We start from the raw sequence: 27,332 nt of genomic DNA, 5'->3' as shown, positions 1-27,332 counted from the left end.
AGTGTCACTTCCTTCTAATCTCGTCCCATTAAAACAATACCACAAACACCAGAGGTGGCTGAGTGGCTACAAAGACTTTATCAAATTATTTAAAATGTTGGCATTTAAGTATTCATGTGTATACAGTTACATGGAACCTTCAGGTCAGTGGGGCACAAATGTGGTATACACACGATGAGCCTGGCAGGGAAGCAAATGAGACCAGGCTTGGAGCTACAGGGATTTAAAAAAATTGGATGTCTTTCTGAGGGTCTGCGAAGAATAGGGCAGAAGCGGAAAGGGTCACTTTAGGGGTCTGGCTTAACCCACCGCCTAGATCTCCAACTGAAGAGCTCCTTTCCCATCCTCAGGGAAAGAGTGCCTGTTTTCAAACGGCATCCCTACTACACATACGCCCCTTCCCTAAAATCTTGATGTGGCAAACACACCCAAGAACCCACTGGAACACGTCCTTATAAATATGTTTGTATCAGAGAAAACAAGGCACTTTGGGAGCATTATGGCTTATTCTACTACATGTACATCATTCTAGACGGAAAGTAAAAACTGGTTAGTTCCTCAAGTGAATTAACTGAATAAACTTAATACAGTAACAAAATTGTTCCCTAACCCACACTGAGGCACGGTTACAGTGAACACAGCAGGAGGCACAGAATGAGGCACATCTCTGCACAACACCTGGTCCCAGGTCAGCTGGACCCCAGCAGGGCTCAAAGCCTGATGCCCCCAGGAAGGCTGACATCTCTCACGAGCAAAGCCCCCTGGCCTTGGAGCACCGGCTCCCTCCCTCCCCATGCCCTGAGGTCAGGTGAGGGGCCGCAGTGGGAGGCAGTCCTAGAGCAGAGCTGGGACACGGTGGGAATGCTTAAGCAGGGTCACCAAAGCCACAGAGACCTCAATCTGTCCAAGCTGGCGCTGCAGAGTCAGAGGATCGGCGCCACGGGAAGAGATTTCACATTAGCCCTGACAACACCGCCTCGGCTCTGCAGTGACATTGGCCAGGGTCGTTTCTGAGGGCGCTCGAGCTTCCACTGGAGGCGAGCTAGAGCCTGGGCCAGCTGCTCTGAGCCTCCACGGGCTGGCTGAGCCTGCCCCCCCCTCTCCCCCGGGCTGCTCCTTTGGAATGTACCCATCTCACAACCAAGGCAAAGCCACAAGTCACTTCTGACACTATTGGAAGCTGGGCCCCAGGGCCACAGGAATGGGGGCAGGTCCCCTGGGCGGGGTGAACCAGGAAGGGAGGAGGCTCCTTGGCTTCAGCGCTTAGCAGCCCTTATGGGCCATTGTTCCATACTCTCACTAGCTTAGGCCCAGATTAAATAATCACTAAACTTTGCATTCTACATTACGTGAGTCCAAAAACAGGATTACCTGCATTAGGTCCTTTATCATCTTAAAGGGCTCTGGGTCTAAAGAAGCCATTTTTTTTTTTTTTTTTTTTTTTTGGTGCATATGCATAAGTGGAGCCCAGAGGGCCTCTCGGCTCACTGGGTCCCCGGCCCCCCGAGCTGAGGAGGCTTCGCAAGGCCGGCTGCTACAAAGTGCCGAGCTTGGCTGCATAGATTTTAATGAGAGCGTCAGACAGAGCTGTGCTGTTGCTCTCCGGGACTTGCAGATCATTACCAAACCAGCTGTAGGATGAGAACACAGCACATCGAAACCCTAGGAGGTCACTGAGCTAATGATCTAATCCTACCTTCCGCAGGCAGTGCCCCTCCCCACCTCCTCCTGCCCCCAGCCCTTTCCACGATGGACTCAGTCCATTCCAGAAGCCAGGCCAACACCGCCCCCTTCAAGGTCAGAGCAGAATGACAGTGAATGGCTCTAGCTCTCCCTTTTCCGGAAAGGAGGATGGGGGTAATTCAGTCAAAGCCATTAGGCCCAAACCCCGGCCTGGCCAGGCCCCAGGTCTCCTATTTGGGAGAACCACTGCCCTGTGCCTGCCTCTCCAGCTACTGCTGGGCTGCGGCCCAGGCGCCTTCAACGGCCATTTTAGGGTTCTGATGAAAGCACCTTCGGCTTCTAAGGTGCAGGCTGGGAAACAAGGTGGGGCCCACATAGCCTGGTGTCTCAGCATGGAGCTTAGTGCCAAGTCCTGTGCCAGAGACACCAGATCTGGAGAGAGGGAAGAGGGCACACGTGGGAGTGGCCACAGCAAGAGGGCATGCTGGCCCCTACGGGCTCAGTCCTCACACCCTGAGTTCCAGGAAAGAAGGCAGAGGAGAAGCGGCCAGCAAGGGCAGAGGCAGAACCCATGACTATACACTCTCTCCTCAAGCCGGAGGGCTTTACGAGGGCTTTGGCAATTACTACAACCATTTGCTGTGCTGGGTAGGGACAGATCCTGTTTCTCTTTGTTTCAGGGCTCTGAAAGCTGGAGAAGCCAGCAGAAGCCGATTTCAGCATAAGAGGCTACACAATAGTTAGGGCAGAAGAAAAGAAACCTCACTGTTGGCTAGAGCTGAGCAGTTTTTTCTGAATAATAGCACCTGTGTATTAGCTCTGGGAAAAGCAGGGAGGGAGGGAGGGAGCTTCACCATGTGCAGTGAGGGGAGCTGGAACAGGACCTGGAGCCCCTCTGCCTTTCAGCCTGCTTCACGGCTGCCAGGCCCCCCCAGGCAGGTACCAGCATGGCTGCCAGCCTGAGGGACTGAAGTTTCCACAGTTGGCAGAATCTTTGTTTAAATTGGGGAAATAAAAGGGGGAGGAGTTGCAGAGGAATTGAAAACAGCACCTGTCAAAGCTGCCTATCCCCTTCCTTCTCTCACTACTTCTGGTCCCTCAGAGGGGTTGGTCCCAAGGCTATGTGGTTGGCTGGTGACAGAAAAGGGGCAACAAAGAATGACAAGAGAGGCTATGAAGGTCTGAGCAGCACTGACAGGGCCGGCACAGGCCCTGAGCCCTCCTACTGAGACCTCAACCTATGGTGAGGTCTGGAGTAGCAATACAGCCAAGAAAGCTCTGCCCGGACTCCAGCAGGTGCCCATTCTTTGGTCCCAGAAAGCACAGGTGACTTGGAATCAGGAACTCTGGGCTCTAGCTATGTCACTATCCAATTGTGTGACCTTGAGCAAGTCACTTCCATCTCTAGGCCTCAGCATCCTTAAAGGGTGGGACCCACGGGGCTCCACTGTTCTTCCAGTCCTGCAGCTCCAAGTCTTTAGGCTTTGCTCCTGACAGCCAGAAGAGGCCCCTGTCCTCATGTGTCAGGGACAGTTTGGTCATGGATACTAGAGATTAAAACTGGGGTGTGTTGCCTGAAGGCAACTAGAGGTGGTGGTGGTGCATCCTGAACACCATACTCACCAAAGGGATCCTGGGCGGGAGGCAACACCACCAGCCTACAGAAAGGCATCATTTTTGGGCAGAGGAGGTGAGACATTCTTTAGAGGCTTGATGCCTCCTGGAATAAAGGGCATCCTAGGCATAGAGATTGCTTAGCAAAAGGCAGGCCAACCCTGCTGATTAGGGCAGAGGGTGAGGCAGTCTGGCCGTTGGAGCCTTCGGCCTACTCTGCCCTTTCAGTGCACAGGAAAGGGGCCAGCTGTGTCCATTCAGGCCACTCCCCCTGTTTTAGAACCAGAAGGTGGCTGGCATTCGAAGTGGCTGAGGGCACGGGTTTTAGAAGGCTGTAGTTGAATATGGCTCCTAAGGGAAGGCCCCATCTCCAAGGGAAACCCGATCAAAGGCATCTGCTTTGGGATTTCGCCTTCCTTTCAATATGCAACAGGCACTGGAAGGAAAGAGGGAACATCCCAGCTACTGAACCTCAGGAGCCCCACAGCGCCTGAAAAGGGGGAGAGGAAATACATGTTGACTTGGAGGAAGCACTTGGATATATCTTTGGTTGCTTCAGGGAAAGCTTTGGCCCCTTAAAATTACTTTTTTCCTCCCTTTTCTCCCCTACGGGTCTGTTGGGGTTGGCATCAAAGAAGGCAGGTAGGAAGGAAAGAAAAAGAAGGGGGCAGCAGGCAGAAAGAGTTAATCGGACCAGTCGTCCTCATCAAATTCAGAGGAGTCATCTTCTGAGTCACTGTACTCAACAGCAATGCGACGAGACAAGATGGTGGCCACATCATTGCCCACAACATCCCGCTTCTCTTGCTCCCGCTGCTCCTCAACCCTGCGCAGCTGAAAACCTGGTGGCAAAGAGACAGAAGGGTGAGGAAGGCGTGTCCTCAGCCTTGGAATCCATCTGGAACTGGGTAAGAGGGAGTGGCCACCAATGGGTAAGGGGTATTGGAAAGGATAGAGAAAAAGAAGGTTGTTATGGAAAAGCAGAAGAAGATGAGTTTATGAAATTGATGGTCCTGATGCCACACGTATGTCTGAAAAGCAGCCTGCTGTCCTTTCTGGTTTACACACTTTCAGGCTGGTGAGGACTTCTCACGAGGCTTTGAAGTGGGGAGCAGCCACCATACTCCATCTAGCAGACCCTCAGCCTGCCCAATTCCATCAATTATAATGGGGCTCAGCTGCCACAGACTGTCCTCTCTAGATTAGAAGTTTTGTGAGGATCACCAACAGAACAAACCACGATAACCCCTTGGGACCAGACCTGGCCCCTGATAGAATAAATGCTCCAATGTTCCAGGAGGGTGAGATGATGAAGGGGGAGGGGAGGGGAGGGGAGGGAAGAGGAGAAAAGAGGAGATAAAAGAAAATGGGAGAAAAAAGGAGTGACAAAGAGGGCAGGGGACAAGGAAGGAAGACATGAAGGGCAGAGCAGTGGAGAAGGCTGGGGGGTTGCTGAGTCCAGTTGAACAAGGACCCACTAGGACAGTGATTCTTGTTTTTTTTCGAAAGCACAAAACCTTTCGGAGAAACTGATGAAAAATGGGGATCCTTCTCCAAGAAAAAAAATGCATGCAAACACACATAAGCATACATTTTCAAGGATTTCAAAGATCCCAGCTTAAGAGTCTTTCACTTTAAACCAAGGTGGAAAGAAATTTACATCTCCATATTTTCAGGGTGAAGCCTTTTCTCAGGCTGCTCCCAGGCCTAATGTCCCAATCTCTCCCCACCCAGTGAAAGCCATTTCCTGGGAAGGGCACAGGGACCCCCTCACCCATCCCCCAACCAGTCATCCCAGCTTCAGAAAGACAAGGCTCCACAGTCCCAGACCCACCACTGAAATTTACCTTGACGGATGGCTGAAAGCAGGTCGCTACGGGCATCGCTCACGGCAGGCAAGGAGGACTTGGGCTTGGTGGTGTCAGAAAGCGGTGGTGGTACAGCAGGCTGGCCATCTGCACCAGTGAAAGGGGGAGGAGGGGGCCCCGGAGGAGGAGGAGGAGGGGGAGGAGGAGGTGCGCCTCCTGCTGGCTGGGACAAGGGAGGTGGTGGCAGAGTTGGGTAGTCAGCTGCTGGTGGTGGAGGAGGAGGTGGAGGGGCAGCAAAATCAGGGTGAGGTGGGAAAGATGGGGGTGACGGTGGTGGAGGCGTCCCTGGAGACCCAAATCCTACAGGTGGTGGGGGAGGTGGGATGCCTATCATTGGAGGCGGAGGTGGCGGAGGGGCAGGTGGTGGAGCAAACCCGGGTTTAGGGCCTGGTGGAGAGCCTAGAGGAGGAGCTGGTGGTGGATGGCTTGGGCTGACCACACTGGATCTTTTGGGTCCAGCCAAACCAGATCCTCTTTGGTTGTCCGCTGGGTAACTAAAAGGCCAAAGAAAAAAAGACTCACCATCACCCTTAGAATGCAAACACCTACCTACAGTTAGCCTTGTCTATAAACCAAGGTTTATCTTGGTTGACTATACCATTTCATTTTCACTTAAACAGAAAGAAAAGCCTACAGATGGTCAGAACAGACCAATAATGAAATAAGCAGCCTTGTAAGGTAATGAGCTTCCCACCAGTAGAGGAGGATAGACAGATTGAGTAAAACTACCTGCAAGAAGTGGACTTGAGATTCCTCTATCAGGTACGGGCTAGCTGAGACATCTCTTAGGCCCCCTCTGCCTTTCCAGCTGTAAGGGGAAGGCACCCTCCCTCCCCTTCTCTAAGAAGGATGGTCCATGGCAGTTGCTAGTTTAATCCTGGAGCCAGTTTAAGGGTGCATGCAAGAAAGAACTGGAATAAAAATTCAAACACCACCTACACACTAGGCTCTGGTTCTCAGGCTATTAACATTCACCAGCATTGGAGAGGGCAGGAAACCCAAGCCAGGCTGACCACACCTGAGTAGGATATAGATTTAGGTGAATGCATCTTCAGTGCTCATGTGGGGAAATCTTGAGAGAGAATGAATCTCAATCCGAGAATCTGCAGAGATGGGAAATGAATGTGCCACCAGACTCCTGACCCAGGCCTGAGAGAGGATTAAGGCTACACCTCTCCCGGGATCAGATTTGCTCGGCTGCAGCTGCAAGGTCTCAGGCCATGTGTGAAGCTGAAGGTTTTCTTTTTCCACCTTTGTATCTACCCTGCAGTAACAGCTACTCCTTAGAAAAGCAGCCATTTTGGAATTTTCCACAGACCTTCCAGCCTTAGCTGCATCTGACAGGGCCACCAGCAGGAAGTGATTTGGGAGGCAGAAGGAGATTTGGGATTAATGGTTTCTAGGGCCAAGAAGAACAAGGGGAGAGAAGGAGGACAGCACAGCTTTAGGTCTCCATCCGAGGGGTCCTCAACATACTCAATCTCTAATTAAGCAGTATCCAAGGAGAAAAGTGCACCTTTCAAAGCTCTCATTTATCAGGCATCAGAAAGGACAAAAGCAACAGAGAAAACAGTGCAATCTGAACAATTCTCAGATCTCTTTTCAGTCATTACTGCCTAACACTTCCAAGGTACACCTCTGCCAGAGACACAGACAAATATCAAAATGGATGAATTTGGAGTTTCATCCCCCTTTTCCCTTTGTTTCACTGTTTCTGGAGATTTGACACAGCAGTGAAACTAACCAGAAGCACTAAGAGAGGAAGTGACTCTATGCTAGGTTCCTAGACAACTGGGCAAGGTAACTGCTAACTATATCATGGACAGCAGATTGTACCACTTCATTTCATGATTAGTTAAAGTTAAGGAAAAGGCTGGGCATGGTGGCTCATGCCTGTAATCCCAGCACTTTGGGAGGCTGAGGCGGGCGGATCACAAGGTCAGGAGATCGAGACCATCCTGGCTAACATGGTGAAACCCCGTCTCTACTAAAAATACAAAGATTAGCTGGGCGTGGTGGCGGGTGCCTGTAGTCCCAGCTACTCGGGAGACTAAGGCAAGAGAATGGCGTGAACCGGGAGGCGGAGCTTGCAGTGAGCCGAGATTGCGCCACTGCACTCCAGCCTGGGCGACAGAGCGAGACTCCGTCTCAAAAAAAAAAAAATAAAATAAAAAATAAAAAATAAATAAATAAAGTTAAGGAGAAAACAAGACAGAAGCTGGTGATTTCTATTTGTTTGGGTATAGGCAAAACAGGAGTAGTTAAGAATATAGATTCTGGAGTCCAACTGACCAATCACGGCTCTGCCCTTACTGACTGTGACCTTTGGGTCATTTCATTGACCCCTCTGTGCCTCACAGTTTACTCATTATAACATGGGGATAATAACAGTACCTACCTCAAAAGAGGACTCCTATGAGAATTAAGCAACATATACATACAGTGTTAATTATTTATATTATCTAGACAGTCTTGAAGTTATTTTAGTGGTCTTGACCTAGGGTTTTAACTCTTTTTTTTTTTTTTTTTTTTTGGTCTCGCTCTGTCACTCAGGCTAGAGTGTAGTGGCATGATCATGGCTCACTGCAGCCTTAACCTCCCAGGCTCAAGAGATCCTCCCACCTCAGTCTCCTGAGTAGATGGGACGACAGGCGTTTGCCACCATGCTTGGCTAATTTTTTTGATTTTTAGTAGGGATGAGGTCTTGCCATGTTACCCAGACTGGTCTTGAACTTTTGGCCTCAAGAGATCCTCCCACCTTGGCCTCCCAAAGAGCTGGGATTACAGGTGTGAGCCACTGCTCCTGGTCCATTCTTTTGTTCTCAAGTGTATAACTACCAGTAGTGGATGGAGTAGGTACCACCATTTACCTGAATTCTGCTGGTGGAGGAGGCAAGTTGTCCTCGGAGAAGGAAGGAGAAGGTGAAGAAGCAGAGTCTGACTGTGGTGGTGGCGGATAGCTACTTGCATCCACGTTTTCAACACAGCCAATGCTGCCATTCTGGTACACCAAAGTGGGTGGATACCTGACAATGAACCGAATGCCAAAAACTGTCATTTCAAGAGCCTGAGTGGGTTTTTTCTTCTTAAAAGGTACTACAAAAATGCATTTGATACAAAAGCTATTAGGGAGAAGTAAAATAGGTATATTTCCCACATATTTTCTGTTACACTGAAATTTTATTTTAAGACTAAATATTCTATTGTCAAATATATCCCAGATATTATTGTTTGTAGTAACAGGATTCAACCCAGATTATCAAAACCATGCTGTTCCTTGCCCAGTGTTGGCCTTGTCAAACCCAGCAGTTCTTTTAAATTCTCTTCCCAGTGTCAGGTGCAGATATACCTGAATCCCAAAGTCTGTCCTGTGGTAAAGGGTGAAGCCAAGTCTCAGAGGCTAGTGAGCTGCAAACACGTGACTGGCACACAGCCTGATTTTGAGGTTGGCAAGCCTCTGGAGAGCTCGAAGGCCAAGGAGGCATTGGATTGCAAAATCAAGCTGAGGATGAATGCAGGGTGCTATGTAGTAGTAAATGTGGTCTTTCTGCCGGGTCTCTTATCAAACAGAATGAGCTGACGATTAAAGTAGGGTGCTTGGGCTTGCCTCATGAATACCTGTCCCTCAGTGCACTGGGCCTTGGGTGAATTTGTTCTGGGTGAACAACAACAAAACTTCAAACAAGCACAAATACACCAAGCATCAGCTAGCAAAATCTGGCCTGCTCTGCTCCACCTCCCCCTCTTTCCACCATTGTTGGGGTCTAAAGAACTCATCTAAAACAGACCCCAGGGAGAACAGAGTTGGAGAAAACTAACTGAATCAAAAGATGCTCTGATGTGGAAAATCACCAAGGCCTGGAGCCCTGGAGCCTTGGCACGTCTCTTTATAGGTTCACCAACAGGCATATCCAGATAGACTAACCATGAAGCCTCAACTCCAAACCGCCTGGACAACAGGAAAATGGGAGGCAAATCCTCATCTTCCTACTCCACAAAAAGAAGACACACATAGGTAGCTGGCATTCTGAACACATAAGCTTCTGGCCTTAGAGTCACTGAACCTATGACAAGTGCCTGTCTGAACAGGATTGGTCCATGGAACAAAATGTCCCCCTTTACTGGGAGGTGAAGGTAATGAAGGTACCCTCAGGGCTGATTTCCCAGTAGAGAAAAAGGTTCATTTTTTCCTTTCACCATCTTCATCACTCTTTAAAGCAGATCTCTTAATCCACGAAGAACAAGTGTCAGAAGTGTCAAGATTTTTAAAAGTCAAGATTTTCATGGTAGAGTTATTTCTAAAAGCAAGAACAACTCAACTCTTTCCTTTTATCATTCCTAGACACCCAGCATGGGCTGGCATGGTTCTCTGACAGCCATGATGCAATGTATTTAGAGAAAAAACCAGGGCGACATTCATGCCAAGCAGTCATGGTGACTTGGCTTTGAATGTCAACCAGGTCAGACACCAGGATAAGCATCAAACCAAGCTTTAAAACCATCTTTTTCCCCCTTTAAACCTCCAGTGTGATTTGGTATTGGGAAATGGGGTCAGACTGACACCTCTTATTTCTCCACAGAGATATATAGCCTCAATACTGGCCAAGCGACCTTTCCCACACTGTCTATGAGGTCTGCATTCAGTCCCTTGGCTAGCTTCTCTCCCAAGACTGACAAAGGCTGACTGAAAAGTTGCTTTGGTGATGTGAACAGCTTTCTTGCCTAGCCCTCCCCAGCCCTGAGAGTGAAATGCCCAGTTCTTAGGCATGACCTTCAAATCAGTGCTCTGGAGGCAAAGGATTCCCAAGACCACTTTTCTTCCCTTTCCAGTCTTTCCTCTGGGGCCCTTAGATGTGTATCTCGCAGAGTAAGGGCACTAGGAGCCATGGGCTTTCTTTTCCAGACCACTCCAATCACCTCATTTAAATTGCTGAATCTCTTGATTTATTTAGCAAATTTTCATCACCAGATGGATGCACTTTAAAGTAGCTGATTAACAGTGGTATTGATCTAAGCCACAGAGACAGACTTCAGGGGGTGTGAAAGGTGTCACACCAGAGCTGTCAGACTGTTGTCCCCAGCCCCTTCAAAGAATGCTACCAACAGTACAAAGGCATTACCTACCCAGAAGTCCCCAGCTTTTCTTTGGACTCCACAAATTCTTGTCCCATCTTCATTTTCTCCCACTCTTCCTTACGTGTCTTGATTTTCCGTGGGTTTACATTCCCTCGATTTGGATTATCTTTCTTTTCTTTCTATAATGAAAAGGAACAGGAAGGTCTTTGTAGAACATTTTCCAAGTTCTTCATTAAAATTCTACCCATCTTCAAGGATGCATATCTAAGAGATGATTTGCCTAGACCACATACAATAACTACAGAACTTATAGAATTACTGGGTTTGAAGTGACCCAGAGGCCATCTAATCCAAACCATCCCTGGATGAAACATCTGCTCAATCCCACACTCAAATGCCTCCAGCAACGGGAACCCCACTTCCTCTTTGGATAACTCATTCACATTTTTGAAAAGCTCTAATTGCTAGAAGTTAGTAAACAGCTATTTATTATTTGCTCGGCCCCAAAGGTCAGTCAAGAGAGATGAGATGTAATGAGACCTGAAGTTATCTGGGGCATATATAAGGAAATAGTTTAAACAAAACAAAACAAAACAAAAATCAATGAAGAATTTTTCTGCCTGTGCAGCTGCTCTTGCCCCTGGCACTCTCTTGGGCCTCCTGGCAGCCATGCTAATGGGATTGAGGTTGCAACTGGTAGGTCACATACATACCAGGAAGAGTCTATGGGGAGGGAGAATCTCCAAAACCTACACATATCCCCCCAGCCTAGCCCCGCCCAGCCAGTAGCGAAGGCATTAAACTGCTCCTGTTGCAAATCAAACACTGCAGAACCTTGCGCTGCTCTCTGGGAAACGAGCTGCAAAGCTGGCGGAGAAGGGACTAGCCTAGCTTGAGTGTCCAGCAGAGTCAGGTGCAAATTGCAAGAGAAATAAATGGTGAATAGAAAAGTCAATTTCTAAAACTCAGCCTGAATATACTCAATTGTTAATAGCACTGGGGGGAACAAACACATTTTTGGTATGATTTATACTTTCATCTTGGTTGCGCTTGGTGTGGACACACTTTTTTAAGAGTTTCACCTGGCATCCAAGCAAGCAGCCACTCGAAATGATTACTTCACATAACACTGGCTTCCTTTTCATCCCCCTCCACAGTCGTGCCTACTGATGTGGAGAACAGAGGCCCCTTTCCCCTCACCCTATGCTTTCTCTTCTCTTTCATGATATCCTTGGTGTCCTGCAGCATCTTCTCCTTCCAAAGATCAAAGAAGTATGAAGGGTCTGTGTAGAATTTGAGTGCCTCTTTTCCATCGTCCCTGGGATAGAAATGAAGACAAGTAGCTGTCAGTAGACAGATGAGCTCCCAACCAAATCCAATATTCCAAACACCTACCAGTTGGCAGTTTTTACACCAAGGAATCAAGAAGTCATTTGAATCGATTGCATACCTCCTCTCCCATACCAGCATTTCAATGCCCCCGAATGGCACCTCTCTACTTATCAGACTTTTTACGAACCTTAGCCTTACTTTCAATTCCTGGTAGATGAATTTGCATTGTCAGGGCAAGTATAGGTGACAGCAGCAGGGATCCTGATTACTTCTAATGATCTGCATGGCCACAGAGATCTCCCTGAGGATATTCGGATATCCTGGTACATCAGAGGGGATTTCTACCACTGGTTCCTCTTTTCCCACCAGTTCCTCCAGGACTCTCTAGGAAGCATCAGTAGCTTCCCACCCACCGGAAACCTGTGTACGCATGTGGGGGTTCATGTGTATGCATATGCACACATATATACACGAAAAGTGTGTGTTTATAGCTGTTATTTCTCTGCACACACAGAAAACCAACCACAGCACTCCACCTTCTTGCTCCCTTCTAGAACAGCTCGGCATCCACATACACCCCAACCACAAGAGGGCTCCAGTGAGAAAAGACGGCCAGCTGTTGTAAGACCACAAGGTTTAATCACCAGCTTCTAATTAATGGCTGTGCCAGTGGGACAGAGTAAACTACTGAGTGTCCATATAAGGGCTATCTGCCAGACTCAGTGGTCCTAGTTGGAATCTTGCATTTTGGCATGGATAAGGTCCTCTCACTATCCAGAAAGGATGTGCTTAGGAGTGAACACTTATCTTAACATTATTCTGAACTACAAAGAACTGGAAAGGCAATTCTATTTCCTGCCCTCTAATCCTATCACAACACAGAAAGCACTTCCAAATCAAACATTAATAATTTCTATATTAAACCTTCTCCTGAGTTAGATACACCACTGCTCATTTCTGTTAGGCCAAGTTCAGATAACTGAGAGGCCATGCTAATTCTGATACTGTATGCTAAAAAGAAAAATACCATTAACTGAAGAATAAAATTCTCCTAATATCATTTGTTTATCCAATCCCACCACACAAACCCTATGTCATACTCCCTACAATATTATCAGTTGTATGACCCCTTTCTGCCCCACAACCCCTCTGCCCAAACCCAACAAGACTCAATAATGGAGGCTGCAGAGTCAAACCTCTGTCCTGCTATGCTGGTCCCTTTGAAAGCCAAGGGGCAAACACAATTTCACACAGTAAAATGAAGGACAGATGCCATGTACTTTATATCTGTGTGAGAAGGCTCCCTGAATCCGACTGGTGTCCTTGAATTTCACATGGGTACACACACACACACTCTACTTTGCAGTGTACACGTCTGATAGAAGACATCCGCCTCCAGCTATCTGTAATTACTTTTTACCTGCTCCAAAGATAGGTATGGATGTAAGCAAGATAAATATTCGCCTTCTGCCCCTCTTCAGTGGTTTTTTGCAGGATGACAAAACTACCAAACCACCAGAGGAGAGGGGCTTTAAGTTGTCTATAAGGCTACCTTCTTTTTCAAGTCCAGGCACAGCAGAGTAGGTCCTTTCAGAACGAAATGTCCAAAGGATGTTCAAAACAAAGTGAACGATGCTCATTTGGAAGAATGCGAATTACTCCTTAAGCTTTGGAAAGACCCCTCTGGGCCCAGAGCAGCCAGTCCAAGAGGCTGGCCCCACTAACACACCCAAACATCTGGTAATCTAGTGGTTTCCAAGTAAGTGGGAGCCCTGCTAGAATGGTGCCCCCGGGATCCATGCTGTAGGACCGCCTTGTAACAAAGTCCTTTTGGTTCTATAATAACTAAATTCCTTGGATGGAATCCAAGATGGACCTGGCTTATATGAAATTAAAGCTCTGTAGCATGCAATGGTTACAGTAAACTTTCAATATGTATTATATTCACTATGAATTTCAGAAACCAAGCAAAAATAAGTGACAAGTGTTTATGGGGTAAATTTTAGTTTCTGCTGCCACAGAAACTACCACAACTTTAGGGTAGGCAGTAAGCTTTTAGATACAATCCTGTGATGGAAACTACCGCTTCAGATAAAAAGACAATCTAGTGTTATTAAACCATAGGTTGAAAAAGGGAGGAGCTAGCCAGCCATTACCTGTAAGGGGTAAGATTGTTGAGAGGGGGAGGAGTATCACAGGTATTGTATGTTTCTAAGACAGGCACTGGGAGAGAGTTTCTGTCAAAAAGCTTCTGGTCTTGAATGGTGGAGCTTCTGAAGGCTTTTCGGGTGTTGATTCCTTGCAGTGACACTGAGAGAAGATGGAAGGCGTTAGAAAATGGACGACAGGCTATTTGAGCAAACACTGAGTCACACCAGTTGGAGAGGCCTCAGCTGCTGCACTTCTTGGCTGCGGCTGTCTGCAGCCAGGCTTTTTTTTCCCTCCCCCTCTGGGGAAGCCCCACAAGGCTGTCAGCAGCCCAGTCGTTTCACGACTGAACAAAATGAGGCAACACAAAGGTTTACTATGTGGCCAGATCTAGCAGGCCTCTCCTTAGGAGGAATGAATCTTCCAAGTACTTTTATGGTAGCAAAATATGATTGAGGGAGGGGAAATTTGAGAAAGAAGGAATTGGGGGAATGGGAGAAAGGAGAGCATGGGGGTGTGGTGGAGCTAAAAAGGTTCTTTCCGGCACTCAGGCTTGTGTCATTTCAAAGCAGAACTCTATAGGTCTCTGTGATTTCTCCCCTCATTTTTTTTTTTTTTTTAAATAAATCCGGGAAAAAAAATTCTACCAAACTACTCAGCAGAGCCTGCAAATGCTGAGCTCAGCTTTCTTACCTTCTTCTTCCTTGGGATCCAGCTGAGTGACTTTAACTTGTAGTCGGTCGACCCTCTCAGCAAGGGAGCTTACCCGAGAGGCAAAGGTATTTGCCTGAGTAAAGAGCTCTCCAAAAATGTCCTCTGCATATTTACCTGGAAAGAGCAAAGAAACCAAGTCACTAGTGCATAGAAGTAACGTAAATGGTCACAAAAACTGGCTACTAAAGATCGTGTTCCCTAACCCCCAAATGCATACATATACACACACATACCCTAAGACGGTTTGGGCTATATGCAGATGACAGAGAAATACTCTTCATAGTTTAGGAAGTCTGCATATGTTCTATAACTAATAAGAGTGTTCTTGACAGACGTGCACAGTCATGAGACTCAAAACAGGCTGAATAAAACTGAAAGGTGTAATGTAAAAAATTAAGCCTGGAAGAAAAGATAATATTTCTAAACATTTCCAGCCTGGGCAACATGAGGAAACCCCATCTCTACTAAAAATACAAAAATTAGGCAGGTGTGCTGGCAGGCACCTATAATCCCAGCTACTGGGGAGGCTGAGGCAGGAGAATAGCTTGAACTCGGGAGGCAGAGGTTGCAGTGAGCCGAGACCGAGCCACTGCACCCCATCCTGGGAGATGGAACGAGACTCCAAATAAAATAAAATAAACTCTACACATTTGCCTATAGCCCTTAGCCTCTTGCTGTTCTGTAAAAGTACCTTACAAAATGGTTCTGAAAAAGAAATTAGGAGTTCAGAGGACGTTCTAGGTATCTAAAATTAACATGAAAAATAGGAAATCAGTTCCTCAATGGAGCCTTGAAAATACAATGAACAACTATGATTAGTTGTGTTATCTTTGAGGGGCCCTGAGCTTATCAACAAGCCATAGCAGAGATATACAACTTCTTTTAAGAGGTGGGAAGGTTACTTTATGTTTTATAACTTATAATTTTTTTTCTTTTTTTGGAGACAGAGTCTCCCTCTGTCGCCCAGGCTGCAGTACAGTGGCGTGATCTCGGCTCACTGCAACCTCCATCTCCTGGGCTCAAGCGATTCTCATGTATTAGCCTCCTGAGTAACTGGGATTACAGATGCGCACCACCATGCCAAGATAATTTTTGTATTTTTGGTAGAGATGCGGATTTGCCAGGTTGCCCAGGCTGGTCTCAAACTCCTGGCCTCAAGTGATCCGCCCACCTTGGCCTCCCAAAGTGCTGGGATTACAGGTGTTCTAGTCACCATGCCCGGCTTGTAACCTATAACTTTCAAAGTCTGCTCTAGGTTACAGTCCTTCAAATCTACATCTCAGGAACCAAGTGAAAAGCTGAAACTTTCAAGCCCTCTCTGAAAAACAACATACCAGTAGTCTCTTTCCACAATGTCTTGTTTTTTAGAAAAAGAAAAGTTCCGTACTTTCAACCCTGGAATGCAAGGAGAATTTGCAGCCAAAGAAACATAACAGCAATTTGACACTACCTCTGTATTGTCATTCCAAGCCACAGGAACATTCTTACTAGGAATGAAAAGTGGTGCATACGAATGAATATACCATCTGAGCTTTTTTTTTTTTTTTTTTTTTTTTTGAGACAGAGTCTTGCTCTATCCCCCAGGTGGAGTGGTGGAGTGCAGTGGCATGCAATCTCGGCTCACTGTAGCCTCTGCCTCCCGGGTTCAAGTGATTCTCCTGCCTCAGCCATCCAAGTAGCTGGGATTACAGGTGCCTGCCACAACGTCTGGCTCATTTTTCGTATTTTTAGTAGAGACGGGGTTTCATCATGTTGGCCAGGCTGGTCTTGAACTCCTGACCTCAGGTGATCTGCCCACCTCAGCCTCCCAAAGTACTGGGATTACACGCATGAGCCACTGCGCCCGGGCCTACCATATGAGCTTCTTGCAAGGTGAAGGCAGGCATAAGAGACTGTGCCCAATCAAACGATAATTTTTTTTTGAAAACTATTTAAAGTAGGCTCTAATTTTTAGCTTCAAAACTACATTTATGCTTAGTCCATATTTGAGGGGGAAAAAAATAGCCTGAAAGGCCAAAACCGCCTTCAGGGTGAACTGCAGCGCACCTTCCCGGTACAACCTGAAGAGCGGGGATAAGACCAATCAACTGCATATTTTGAATTGCTGGTAAATTTAAGTCAATAAAGACTTCTAATCAAGGAAGAAGCAAGTCCTTGCATACTGACCGTCTGTGACCTAAACAACTATGGGAAGCTCCTGAGCTCAAAGAACTCAAATCGGCTGATAAGCATTTCTACTCTGCAGGTTGAAGATTTTATTTGATCCCTGTTCATAATATGGCTAAGTTCCTATGAAAACCATACTGTATCATGCTTGTCTAGGTAATGGAAAATTGTGTTTGGAAGGCTAAAACAGAGAAATATGCAACATTATGTGTGGAAAATAAACCAAGCTCAAAAATACCTGTTAAAAATAAAAGAAGGCTAGGCGCGGTGGCTCACGCCTGTAATCCCATCATTTTGGGAGGCCAAGGTGGGCAGATCACTTGAGGCCAGAAGTTCGAGACCAGCATGAGCAATATGGCAAAACCCTGCCTCTACTAAAATTACAAAAAAAATTAGGCCAGGCCTGGTGGCTCATGCCTGTAATCCCAGCACTTTGGGAGGCTGAGGTAGGCGGATCACCTAAGGTCAGGAGTTTGAGACCAGCCTGGCCAACATGGTGAAACCCCATCTCTACTAATAATACAAAAATGAACTGGGCATGGTGGCAGGCGCCTGTAATCCCAGCTACTCAGGAGGCTGAGGCAGAAGAATTGCTTGAACCTGGGAGGCAGAGGTTGCAGTGAGCCAAAATCGCGCCATTGCACGCTAGCCTAGGTGAGACAGCGAGACTCCATCTCAAAAAAAAAATTAGCTGGGCGTGGTGGCACACACCTGTAATCCCAGCTACTCAGGAGGTTGAGGCATGAGAATCACTTGAACTTGGGAGGCAGAGGTTGCAGTGAGCCCAGATCATGCCACTGTACTCCAGCCTATCTCAAAAATAGTAATAATAAATAAAATGAAATAAAAGAAAAGAAAAAAGAAAAATATCTATTAACCATCCAGCTATTCTGGAGGGGAAAAAAAAAACCAATCAACTTACACCAAGAGTCACCAAGAGTACCTAGGATTTCCTGCTCCTTAAGTGAAGGGGGTAGTCATAGTAGAAGTAGAGGCTCGGTGTGGCACAGTGGTTTTCAAGATAAAATCTTACACAGAACCTCAACATATAAAACTGGTAACAATAAGATCTCTATTTTAAGAGGAAGTGAGGTGGTGTGAAGGCTTCCCCACTGTCTCATCACCTCAGGCCCGAGGCAGACTTAGAACTATACTGAGACATGGAAGGAGCAGTTGACTTCAAATCAGACAATCTGGGCTGGGCACAGTGGCTCATGCCTGTAATCCCAGCACTTTGGGAGGCCGAGGCGGGTGGATCACAAGGTCAGGAGATCAAGACCATCCTGGCTAACATGGTGAAACCCCGTCTCTACTAAAAATACAAAAAATTAGCCGGGTGTGGTGGTGGGTGCCTGTAGTCCCAGCTACTCAGGAGGCTGAGGCAGGAGAATTGCATGAACCCAGGAGGCGGAGCTTGCAGTGAGCCGAGATCGTGCCACTGCACTCCAGCCTGGGTGACAGAGCGAGACTCCGTCTCGAAAAAAAAAAAAAGAAAATTTGAATCAAAGTCTCAGCTCTTTCTATTCATACTCGTGTACTCATCAGCAAGTCACAATCTCCCAGCCTTAGTTTCCTCATCTGTAAAGTGGGATAATATCTACCCCATCAAGTTACCATAAGGATTAAGTGAGCTAAAAATGTGAGTTGTTACAATGAGATTCTTCCTTATACTCCTCAGCCACATTACATGACTGAAGAGTGTACATACCTAAGGCCAGACACGGTGGCTCATGCCTATAATCCCAACGCTTTGGGAGGCCGAGGCGGGTGGATCACTGAAGGCCAGGAGTTTGAGACCAGCCTGGCCAACATGATGAAACCCTGTCTCTACTAAAAATATAAAATTTAGCCAGGCATGGTGGCACACCATCTTGTAATCCCAGCTACTCAGGAGGGTGATACATGAGAATCGCTCGAGCCCAAGAGGCAAAGGTTGCAGTGAGCCGAGATCATACCACTTCACTTCAGCCTGGGCAACCGAGTGAGATGGAGTTTCAAAAAAAAGAAAAAAGAAAAAAAGTGTTAATTCTAAATACCCTACGTTTTTGTTTTTCAAAATTTTTTTTTTATTTTTTAGACAGAGGCCTGCTCTGTTGCCCAGGCTGGAGTGCAATGGCACAATCTCAGCTCACTGCAACGTCTGCCTCCTGGATTCAAGAGATTCTCCTGCCTCAGCCTCCCAAGTAGAAGTACAGGTGCACGCCCAGCTAATTTTTGTATTTTTAACAGAGAAAGGGTTTCACCATGTTGGCCAGGCTGGTCTCGAACTCCCAACCTCAAGTGATCCGCCTTGGCCTCCTCAAGGGCTGGGATTACAGGCATGAGCCACTGTGCCCAGCCTAAACACCCTAAATTTTAAGCTTAGAGGAAAATTTTAAATATAATTCCAATCAGTAATTTGACAGTATCTATTCTTCAAGTGCTAAAAATTACTCCAACTTCTGAAAACAGAAGTGTGATACTGAACTAGGGAAAACCAAAGTGTCTTGTTCAGAGTTAAATTTCACTCATTCAGATTACCAAGACAGACCCAATATCCATCATTATCCAACATTCATAACAGATACCACATTTTGCAAAAGATTCTAGGAAGCAGTCTTCAATTTTGTTTTTTCCTTAGCAGAACGCTTCAAATGAAATGTTACATGGAAGTAGAACAGGTAAAACTGATTTTTAAAAATGTGAAGCTGCTCTTATTGAAGTCTGAGTGGGAGTCTTGGAGCTCCCCAATGGCATGCCCCACCCCCTCACCCACACTGCAGTCAGTTAGAAACCCAACATCTAGCTTGATTTCCTAATGACCCAACTGGGGGTTCCATTCTCCTGAGTGGCCACAATACTGATACAAAGTGCTGGCTGGCTGTGCCTATATTTCCTAAGATACAGCAACTGAATATGGGAAATGCCAATCTCACTGTTCTGAGAAAAAATAAGAATTCTGGATGTGCTGTCACAGAGCAATCTATGGCTGTGGAATTTTTAGTTTTATGCTTTATCCATTCCATAATCAGACTTTCACTACTAAATTGAGAAGTTCCACCCAGGTACAATGCACATGAGGCCAAGGTCATGAGCCTGAAGCACATATGAACCCTTCCCTGCACTCCTCTCAGCTAGATGAAATCCCAGTCATCTTTCAAGGTCCCATTCAAATGTAACCTCTTCTGTGAAGTCTTCCTTGACCCTGCCTATCCCTACCTGTGCCCCCACTACCCACAGAAAGTATTCTTTCCATTCCTACATTCTTTGTGCATCAATAGCACGGAATAGTGGGAAATATATAGGGGTGAATTATTCGACATTTACTGAGTTTCTACTGGGTGACAGGTACTATACACGGTAGACACTGGGGTTCAAGGACAAACAACACATGATTTCTACCTTCAACAATTTTTTTTTTTTTTTTTGGTTGCCCAGGCTGGAGTGCAGCAGCGCTATCTCAGCTCACTGCAGCCTTGACCTTCTGGGCTCAAGTGATCTTCCTACCCCAGCCTTCCACCTCAGCCTTCCAAATAGCTGGAAGTACAAGCACAAGCCACCACACCCAGCTAATTTCGTTTATATTTTGTAGAGACAGGGTCTCACTATGTTGCCCAAGCTGTCTCAAATTCCAGGGCCCAAGCAATCCTCCCGCCTCAACCTCCCAGAGTGCTAGGATTACAAGCATGAGCTATTGCGCCCAGCCAAGAATTTTTAATTGAGACATAGGTGATTTGTGATATAATGTGATAGAACAATATAGGCACGTAATGGGAGCTCAAAGGAACACTCTTAGCCCAACCTGGAAGAGAAGATTCCTGAGCTGGGCCTTGAAGGATCAGCTACAGGCAGCCAGACAGACAAAGATGGCAAGGGCTGTTCAGCCAGGGGGGATAGCAAGGGCACTGTATGGAAATATGAGAGAGCATGGTCTGTCTCAGGAGAACTACTAGTAGCTGATAATTCATTCTTTTTTCCTTTCCTTTTTCCTTTTTCATTTTATTTATTTATTTGAGACAAGGTCTTGCCCTGTTGGCCAGTGCTGGAGTGGCATGATCATGGCTCACTGCAGCCTTGAACTCCCAGGCTCAAGCGATCCTCCGACCTTATCCTCCCAACCAGCTAGGACTACAGGTGTACACCACCACATCTGGATAATTTTTTAATTTTTGTAGTGATAGGGTCTCAGTATGTTGCCAGGACTGGTCTCGAACTCCTGAGCATAAGCAATACTTATGTCTCAGCTTCCTAGAGTACTGGGATTACAGGCGTGAGCCACTAGGCCAGGCCCCCTTTTTCCATTTTAAAAGACTGTAAAATGAAGGCTGGGCATAGTGGATCACACCTGTAATCCCAACACTTTGGGAGGCCGAGGCGGTTGGATCACCTGAGGTCAGGAGTTTGAGACCAGCCTGGCCAACAAGGTGAAACCCCATCTCTACTAAAAATACAAAAAATTGGCCAGGCGCAGTAGCTCACGCCTGTAATCCCAACACTTTGGGAGGCCAAGGTGGGCAGATCACAAGGTCAGGAGATTGAGACCATCCTGGCTAACACAGTGAAACCCCGTCTCTACTAAAAATACAAAAAAATTAGCCAGGCATGGTGGCAGGCACCTCTAGTCCCAGCTACTCGGGAAGCTGAGGCAGAAGAATGGCGTGAACCTGGGAGGCGGAGCTTGCAGTGAGCTGAGGTAGCGCCATTGCACTCCAGCCTAGGCAACAAGAGTGAAACTGTCTCAAAAACACAAAAATTAAAAAAAAATTGTAAAATGGAAGATAGATTGTAGAAAATGAGGCTAGAAAGGAAGGTAGGTCTTGGAGGGTCCTGAATGCTAGGCCAAGAAACTTAAATAATTCCACAGTGAGGAAGAGGGGAGAGATAGTTGCGACGTGTACTCTGACTATAAAAACCCTTGTTACATTACAAAAGTTAACACAGAACTTTTTTTTTTTTTTTTTTTGAGACGGAGTCTCGCTCTGTCGCCCAGGCTGGAGTGCAGTGGCGCAATTGCGGCTCACTGCAAGCTCCGCCTCGCGGGTTCACGCCATTCTCCTGCCTCAGCCTCTCCGAGTAGCTGGGACTACAGGCGCCCGCCACCACGCCTGGCTAATTTTTTGTATTTTTTTAGTAGAGACAGGGTTTCACCGTGGTCTCGATCCCCTGACCTCGTGATCCGCCCGCCTCGGCCTCCCAAAGTGCTGGGATAGAACTTTCAAAGCTTCAGAAATTCAGAATCATAAAAGTAAAAAGTGAGATTTGATTTTTAGGCAGATCACTCTGGCAGGGATATAGGAACAGATTTAAGGGGGTTGGATCAGAGAAAGAAGGTAGAGGGAGGCTCGGGTAATAGTTTAGGTGAAAGTCAATGAAGTCTAAACCAGGGCAACATTGGCAGAGACAGAGAGTAAGGGACAGAGCTGAGAAATCTGTAGGAAGGCTAAGTTTAAACAGTGACTTTGCCTCTTACTGGCTGTATCTCTTTAGGTAAGTTAACTTAATTTTTTTTTTTTTTTTTTTCTGAGATGAAGTCTCACTCTGTCGCCCAGGCTGGAGTGCAGTGGCACAATCTTAACTTACTACAACCTCTGCCTCCCGGGTTCAAGCAATTCTCGTGGCTCAGCCTCCCGAGTAGCTGGGATTACAGGTGTGTGCCACCATACCTGACTAATTTTTGTATTTTTTGTAGAGAGGGGGTTTCACCATGTTGGTCAGGCTGGTCTTGAACTCCCGACCTCAAGTGATCCACACCCTTCAGCCTCCCAAAGTGCTGGGATTACAGGCATGAGCCACTGTGCCTGGCCAAGTTACCTTATTTTTCTGAGCCTTATTTTCTTTATCTGAAAAATGGGAATACCACCACCTAATCTCATAGGATTACTGAGAAGATTAAATGAGATAATCTATGTCAAGATATTATCCAAACCTGGCATAAAGTAGGCAATCAACAAATGTGGGTTCCCTTCTCACTCTCTCCCCATTCTCTCCTCTTAGGAATTATTTCTTTCTGCCTCCCCTTGTAGATTATGAGCTCCTGGAGGGCAGAGACAATTTCTTATTATTGCCTCTTATTCTTATTGAGTATCCCCTCAGCAGCTGCTACATAAAATATGTTCAACACATGTTTATTGGATGAATAAAGGATCAGTTAGCCCCCATAATGGAAGAAAATATTGTTTCCTTGGGCATAAGGTGACTTTGGCCCTCACATCAGCTTCTCCAAGATAGGAGTGGTCTGATCACAAGTGGGAGTGTGAGCAATGGCATCCATCAACACCACCCTGGAAAAATAGCTGAGAGAGAGCGTAACTTCAGTAAGTGGAAATAAGAAGCATCATTAGCTAGATGTTCTTTGTCCTGTGAAGAAGGAACCAGTGTGTGATTGATTGACTTCCACCCATTTGGCCTTCTCGGAGAGAGAGAGAGAGAGGCAGAAATTATGCCTTTAAAAAGCAGTGAGGTCTCTGCAGCCTTGATGTGCTTCCCTGTCAGCTGCACTGCTGTTGCGTTACTGTCAGTGTTCCTTTGTAGAAGACAGGCACTGGCAGGGATTCATTTTTTCATGATGCCCCATCTAGGTTTCTCTAAGCCCTGGATCAACTGAGATGATCCCTGAGGTAGGTGAAGGCTTAGGAATCTCAGACTCCACACATCATCTGGTCATAGAGTTCTGTCTCCTCAGCCTCCTATTTTAAAGGCTGGGCCTATTGCTATACGGGGGAATGCAGGCTTTCTTGATATTCCACTGCCTGCACTAAGGGCAGTGATGCGATAGGAGGGGCGAGTATCTGAAATAATTCACACCAAGATGCCTTTGCTAAGGAAGATCACTAAAATGGCATTTTGACGGAGGTTCTTGTGGGAGCTGGAGTGGCACTAGATAAATGCAGAGCCAATCCAAGCATCTGCCCTTCCCATATCTCAGCTTCAAGCAAACAAAGTCAACTTGATTCAGAATGAAATCCAAACCACATGCATGTACCCCACCCAAGGCAGTCTCATTCATTCTTGCCAATTAAAAAAATATATATAGTTGAGCTGGCTTTCCTTCAGCTCCAAAACAGTCTGGGCTAACCCCCATCTTCCTCCTAAGGAAGAATGGCTCCAGCTACTATTTGTGTCACTGTATGTTCACACAGCTTGCAAAACTCCCAATACCCCAGAGACTGCAGAAGTAATTTGTACCCTGAACTTGGACCTGGGGGCTTGCAGCGCAATTAAATGTGTACCAGGGTGGACGAGTCAGTCAGAATCTCTCCGAAGGCATGTTTGCTTTACTCCTCTTTGGGAAGAAAAGGGGTGGGGGTGTTGGGTAGATAAAGACTATTGGCACATTTGAGGCTTCAACAAAGTCAGGCTACATTGAACAGCTCGTGTAATTACAGGCACATTCCCCGACCCAAGATACTGCTCTGTGAACCTCCCACTTTACACACACAGAATTCTGCTCTGTCATTCCGTCTGCAGTTTTTGCTGCAGCCCTTCCTGCCACCCTTCCCACAGATTTCTGTTGAAGCAGGTGGAGGGGGAGGGAGGAGGGAACCTAGAGGGTGGTGGTAGATAAAGAAAGTTGAAGAGAAGAAGCTACACCAAAAGGGAGCCTCTCTTTGGGGAGGAGAAGGAGGATACATTTTCGCATTACCTAGGGAAGGCAGATGGGGGAGAAATAGGAACGCGGGAGGAGAAGGAAACTAAATAAAGAGCACCAACGACCCCTGAGGGCAAAGCACAGGCTCTCGGAGGCACTCACTCAGGCTGCCCAGCTGTCGGATGACATTTGCCAGGGTGATGTTGGTCACGCATTCCAGCTCGCTTCTAACGCTAGGCAACGTCTGACGGCACAGGTGCCTTGGCTCGATGTTCCTCGTTACTAACGGCATGGTGGACCTGCTTCAGGCAATGTTCTGAATGATGAAAAACAACCTAAAAAAGAAATAACAGGAAAGTATTACTCAACCACAAATTCCAGGCACACTAGGGCTGTGTGAATCTTTTTTTCTTTTTTTTTTTTTTTTTGTCTTACTCTGATCTAAAACAGCTTTAAAAAAAATCTTCATTCCCCCAATCTTTTTTTTTCTTTCATTTTTAAGTCCTCTCTCCCCTGCCCTTTTTAAGGTCTGCTATTAGAAGATCTGCTATGTAAGTTTAGAAATTCTGGACTGGTGACTGCTGCCTGAGGTACACAGGCGGCATAGAAACATTAAAGTGCCAACTACTGCTCCAACCAACCAGAGTCTCCAGAGGTAAGGCGGCATGGTTAGAAAGCAGCCCATTCAGCAGACACTGGATGGTATAGATCCTATCCCTGGGGTGTTCATAACCAGGACAGATCAGATTCTAGGCCACCAATTATAAAGATCAAAAAAGAACACTGTCACCTGATAATCTCCACAATGAAATCAAGCTGCCAATAGTGATTGATATACATCAGGATATAACTTTTCCAGCCCTTCCTTGGTGAATGGCTGTTAATGTATACCTAACTACTAGGCCGGGCGCGGTGCCTCACGCCTGTAATCCCAGCACTTTGGGAGGCTGAGGCAGGTGGATCACCTAAGGCCAGGAGTTCGAGAGCAGCCTGGCCAAGATGGTGAAACCCTGTCTTTACTAAAAATACAAAAAATTGGCCAGGCGTGTCACGGGTGCCTGTAATCCCAGTTACTGAGGAGGCTGAGGCAGGAAAATTGCTTGAACCCGGGAAGCGGAGGTTGCAGTGAGCTGAGATTGCACCATTGCACTCCAGCCTGGGTGACAAGAGCAAGACTCTGTCTCAAAAAAAAAAAAAAAAGGCCGGGCGCGGTGGCTCACGCTTGTAATCCCAGCACTTTGGGAGGCCGAGGCGGGCGGATCACGAGGTCAGGAGATCGAGACCACGGTGAAACCCCGTCTCTACTAAAAATACAAAAAATTAGCCGGGCGTGGTGGCGGGTGCCTGTAGTCCCAGCTACTCGGAGAGGCTGAGGCAGGAGAATGGCGTGAACCCGGGAGGCGGAGCTTGCAGTGAGCCGAGATTGCGCCACTGTACTCCAGCCTGGGCGACAGAGCGAGACTCCGTCTCAAAAAAAAAAAAAAAAGTATAGCTACACAGCTAACTACTAATGCCTGTATCTCTTAAGTTTAGTTTGTAAATTGACCGAACGAGAGAATATAAAGTAAAAATTTTACACGTTCAATATGTCAAACATGATGCTGAGTAAACCGTGTTGTAAGATTCCCTGGTGCTTTCTCTCCTACCCAACAGCTCCCTTTCTCGCTCCCATCCGGTTCAACACACCTGGGCCAAAAGGCTCTAGAGACAGCAGGAAATGTCTGGAGCAGATCCGGAAACCTTCCAGTTACTGTTTCTTATCCAGTGGGCTGAGCCCCTTTCCCTAGGAAATCCCCCAGCACTTCAGGTTCATGCTGAGCTATTGTTTTAGATTTAGATTACCAAATTCCTAGTTTTACAAGGATAGGAGAGGGTTTTAATTTCCACAAAATGGATATGACTACAGTCAAGGCACAATGGACTGGTCCTCTTTCCACATCTTATAAAACTAAAGAAATCTAAAACAGCCTAATGGTTTTCATGCTAGGGAAAAGGACAAATTCACTTCACATGAAAAGGTAAAGCATAAGGTTAACACATCTAAGTCCTCAATTTTTTTTCTCATTTTTTATTCTTTTTTGAGACAGGGTCTCGCTCTGTCACCGAGGCTGGAGTGCAGTGGCACGATCTCAGCTCACTGCAACCTCCACCTACTGGGCTCAAGCGATCCTCCCGCCTCAGCCTCCTGAATAGTTAGGACTACAGGCATGCACCACCACGCCCAGCTAATTTTTGTATTTTTTGTAGAGATGAGGTTTTGTCACGTAGCCCAGACTTGTCTCGAACTCCTGAGCTCAGCCTCCCAAAGAGCTGGGACTGTAAGCATGAGCCACCGTGCCCAGTCTTTTTGTTTTTTTGAGACGGGGTCTCGCTCTGTCGTCCAGTATGGAGTGCAATGGTGCGATCACAGCTCACTACATTCTTGACCGCCTTGCTCAAATGATCCTCCCACCTTAGCTTTCCGAGCTAAGTCCCCAGTATCATAAACTCCTCTTTATATATTTAAAAAAAAAAAAAGCAAAACAAGGGTTTACTTACATCAAATCTTAAAACACCAGCTCATCACCAAAAAGTTGACTGTGAATACAAAATGCTTAAACCAAACTAAATATTACAGACATATTGTCTGACCAAAAGAGAGAAAAAAATCTTTCAGGCTCAAAGGGGGAGTAGAACCCTTTGGAACAGACTGCTCCTTGTTATGGACATTCTGATCTGCTACAAGTAAAAATAAAACAGGAAGCCAGCAGCTTGGGGAGCAAGATTTCCTGTCACCAACAGCAACAGCCCAAGAACCAAGAGAATCAGCTGTTTGCTTATAACTTTGAACCTCCCTTTAATAGTCACTGTGTGGCAGCTGTGCCTATCTTTGGGGTGCAGAGGTGTTTCCTGAATACTTGTCTACTGTCTAAGGAAATGATTTCCATTCCACTCCTCTGCTGAATTCCCCCTTTGACCCCATGGGTTTTCTAGGCCAAACCCTGGACTTTCCAATTTAACTCTTTCCCTCTTTTATTTAATGTAAAGGGTATCAGGTACTAAGATGCAATCTTCAGTAACACATGGTAAAAAGAGAGTTTAGAACAGGAAAGGTGGGAGGAGGTTACATATGAAAGAACCTTGCAGGGCTCCGAACACCATCCTCTAGGTGTCCTTAGATTCCC

The 27,332-nt window shown here is 46.5% G+C and overlaps 1 protein-coding gene across 4 annotated transcripts in view; it reads right to left on the bottom strand.

Moving 5' to 3' along the window:
* Positions 1–55: 55 nt before the first annotated feature.
* The window catches only part of WASF2 (WASP family member 2), a 90,575-nt gene continuing 63,298 nt past the window's right edge, over positions 56–27,332 (bottom strand). For 2 of the 4 annotated variants that reach the window (XM_055261333.2, XM_063631490.1), the window contains 8 exons: positions 24,331–24,503; positions 14,415–14,549; positions 13,730–13,883; positions 11,442–11,559; positions 10,290–10,420; positions 8,036–8,191; positions 5,145–5,659; positions 56–4,139 (listed from right to left, as the gene is read on the bottom strand). In XM_055261333.2, the coding sequence (XP_055117308.1) occupies positions 3,982–4,139; positions 5,145–5,659; positions 8,036–8,191; positions 10,290–10,420; positions 11,442–11,559; positions 13,730–13,883; positions 14,415–14,549; positions 24,331–24,460 (1,497 nt within the window). In that variant the 5' untranslated portion in view covers positions 24,461–24,503 and the 3' untranslated portion in view covers positions 56–3,981. Of the gene's footprint in view, positions 4,140–5,144; positions 5,660–8,035; positions 8,192–10,289; positions 10,421–11,441; positions 11,560–13,729; positions 13,884–14,414; positions 14,550–24,330; positions 24,504–26,706; positions 26,725–27,332 lie in introns of those variants that run through there. The other 2 variants (XM_055261334.2, XM_055261336.2) reach the window with 2 other exon arrangements.

This window comes from Symphalangus syndactylus, chromosome 22 (genome assembly GCF_028878055.3).
Source record: "Symphalangus syndactylus isolate Jambi chromosome 22, NHGRI_mSymSyn1-v2.1_pri, whole genome shotgun sequence".
Lineage (NCBI taxonomy): Eukaryota > Metazoa > Chordata > Mammalia > Primates > Hylobatidae > Symphalangus > Symphalangus syndactylus.
The sequence above is the reverse complement of the archived record's forward strand: the minus strand, read 5'-3'. Positions and strand labels throughout refer to the sequence as shown.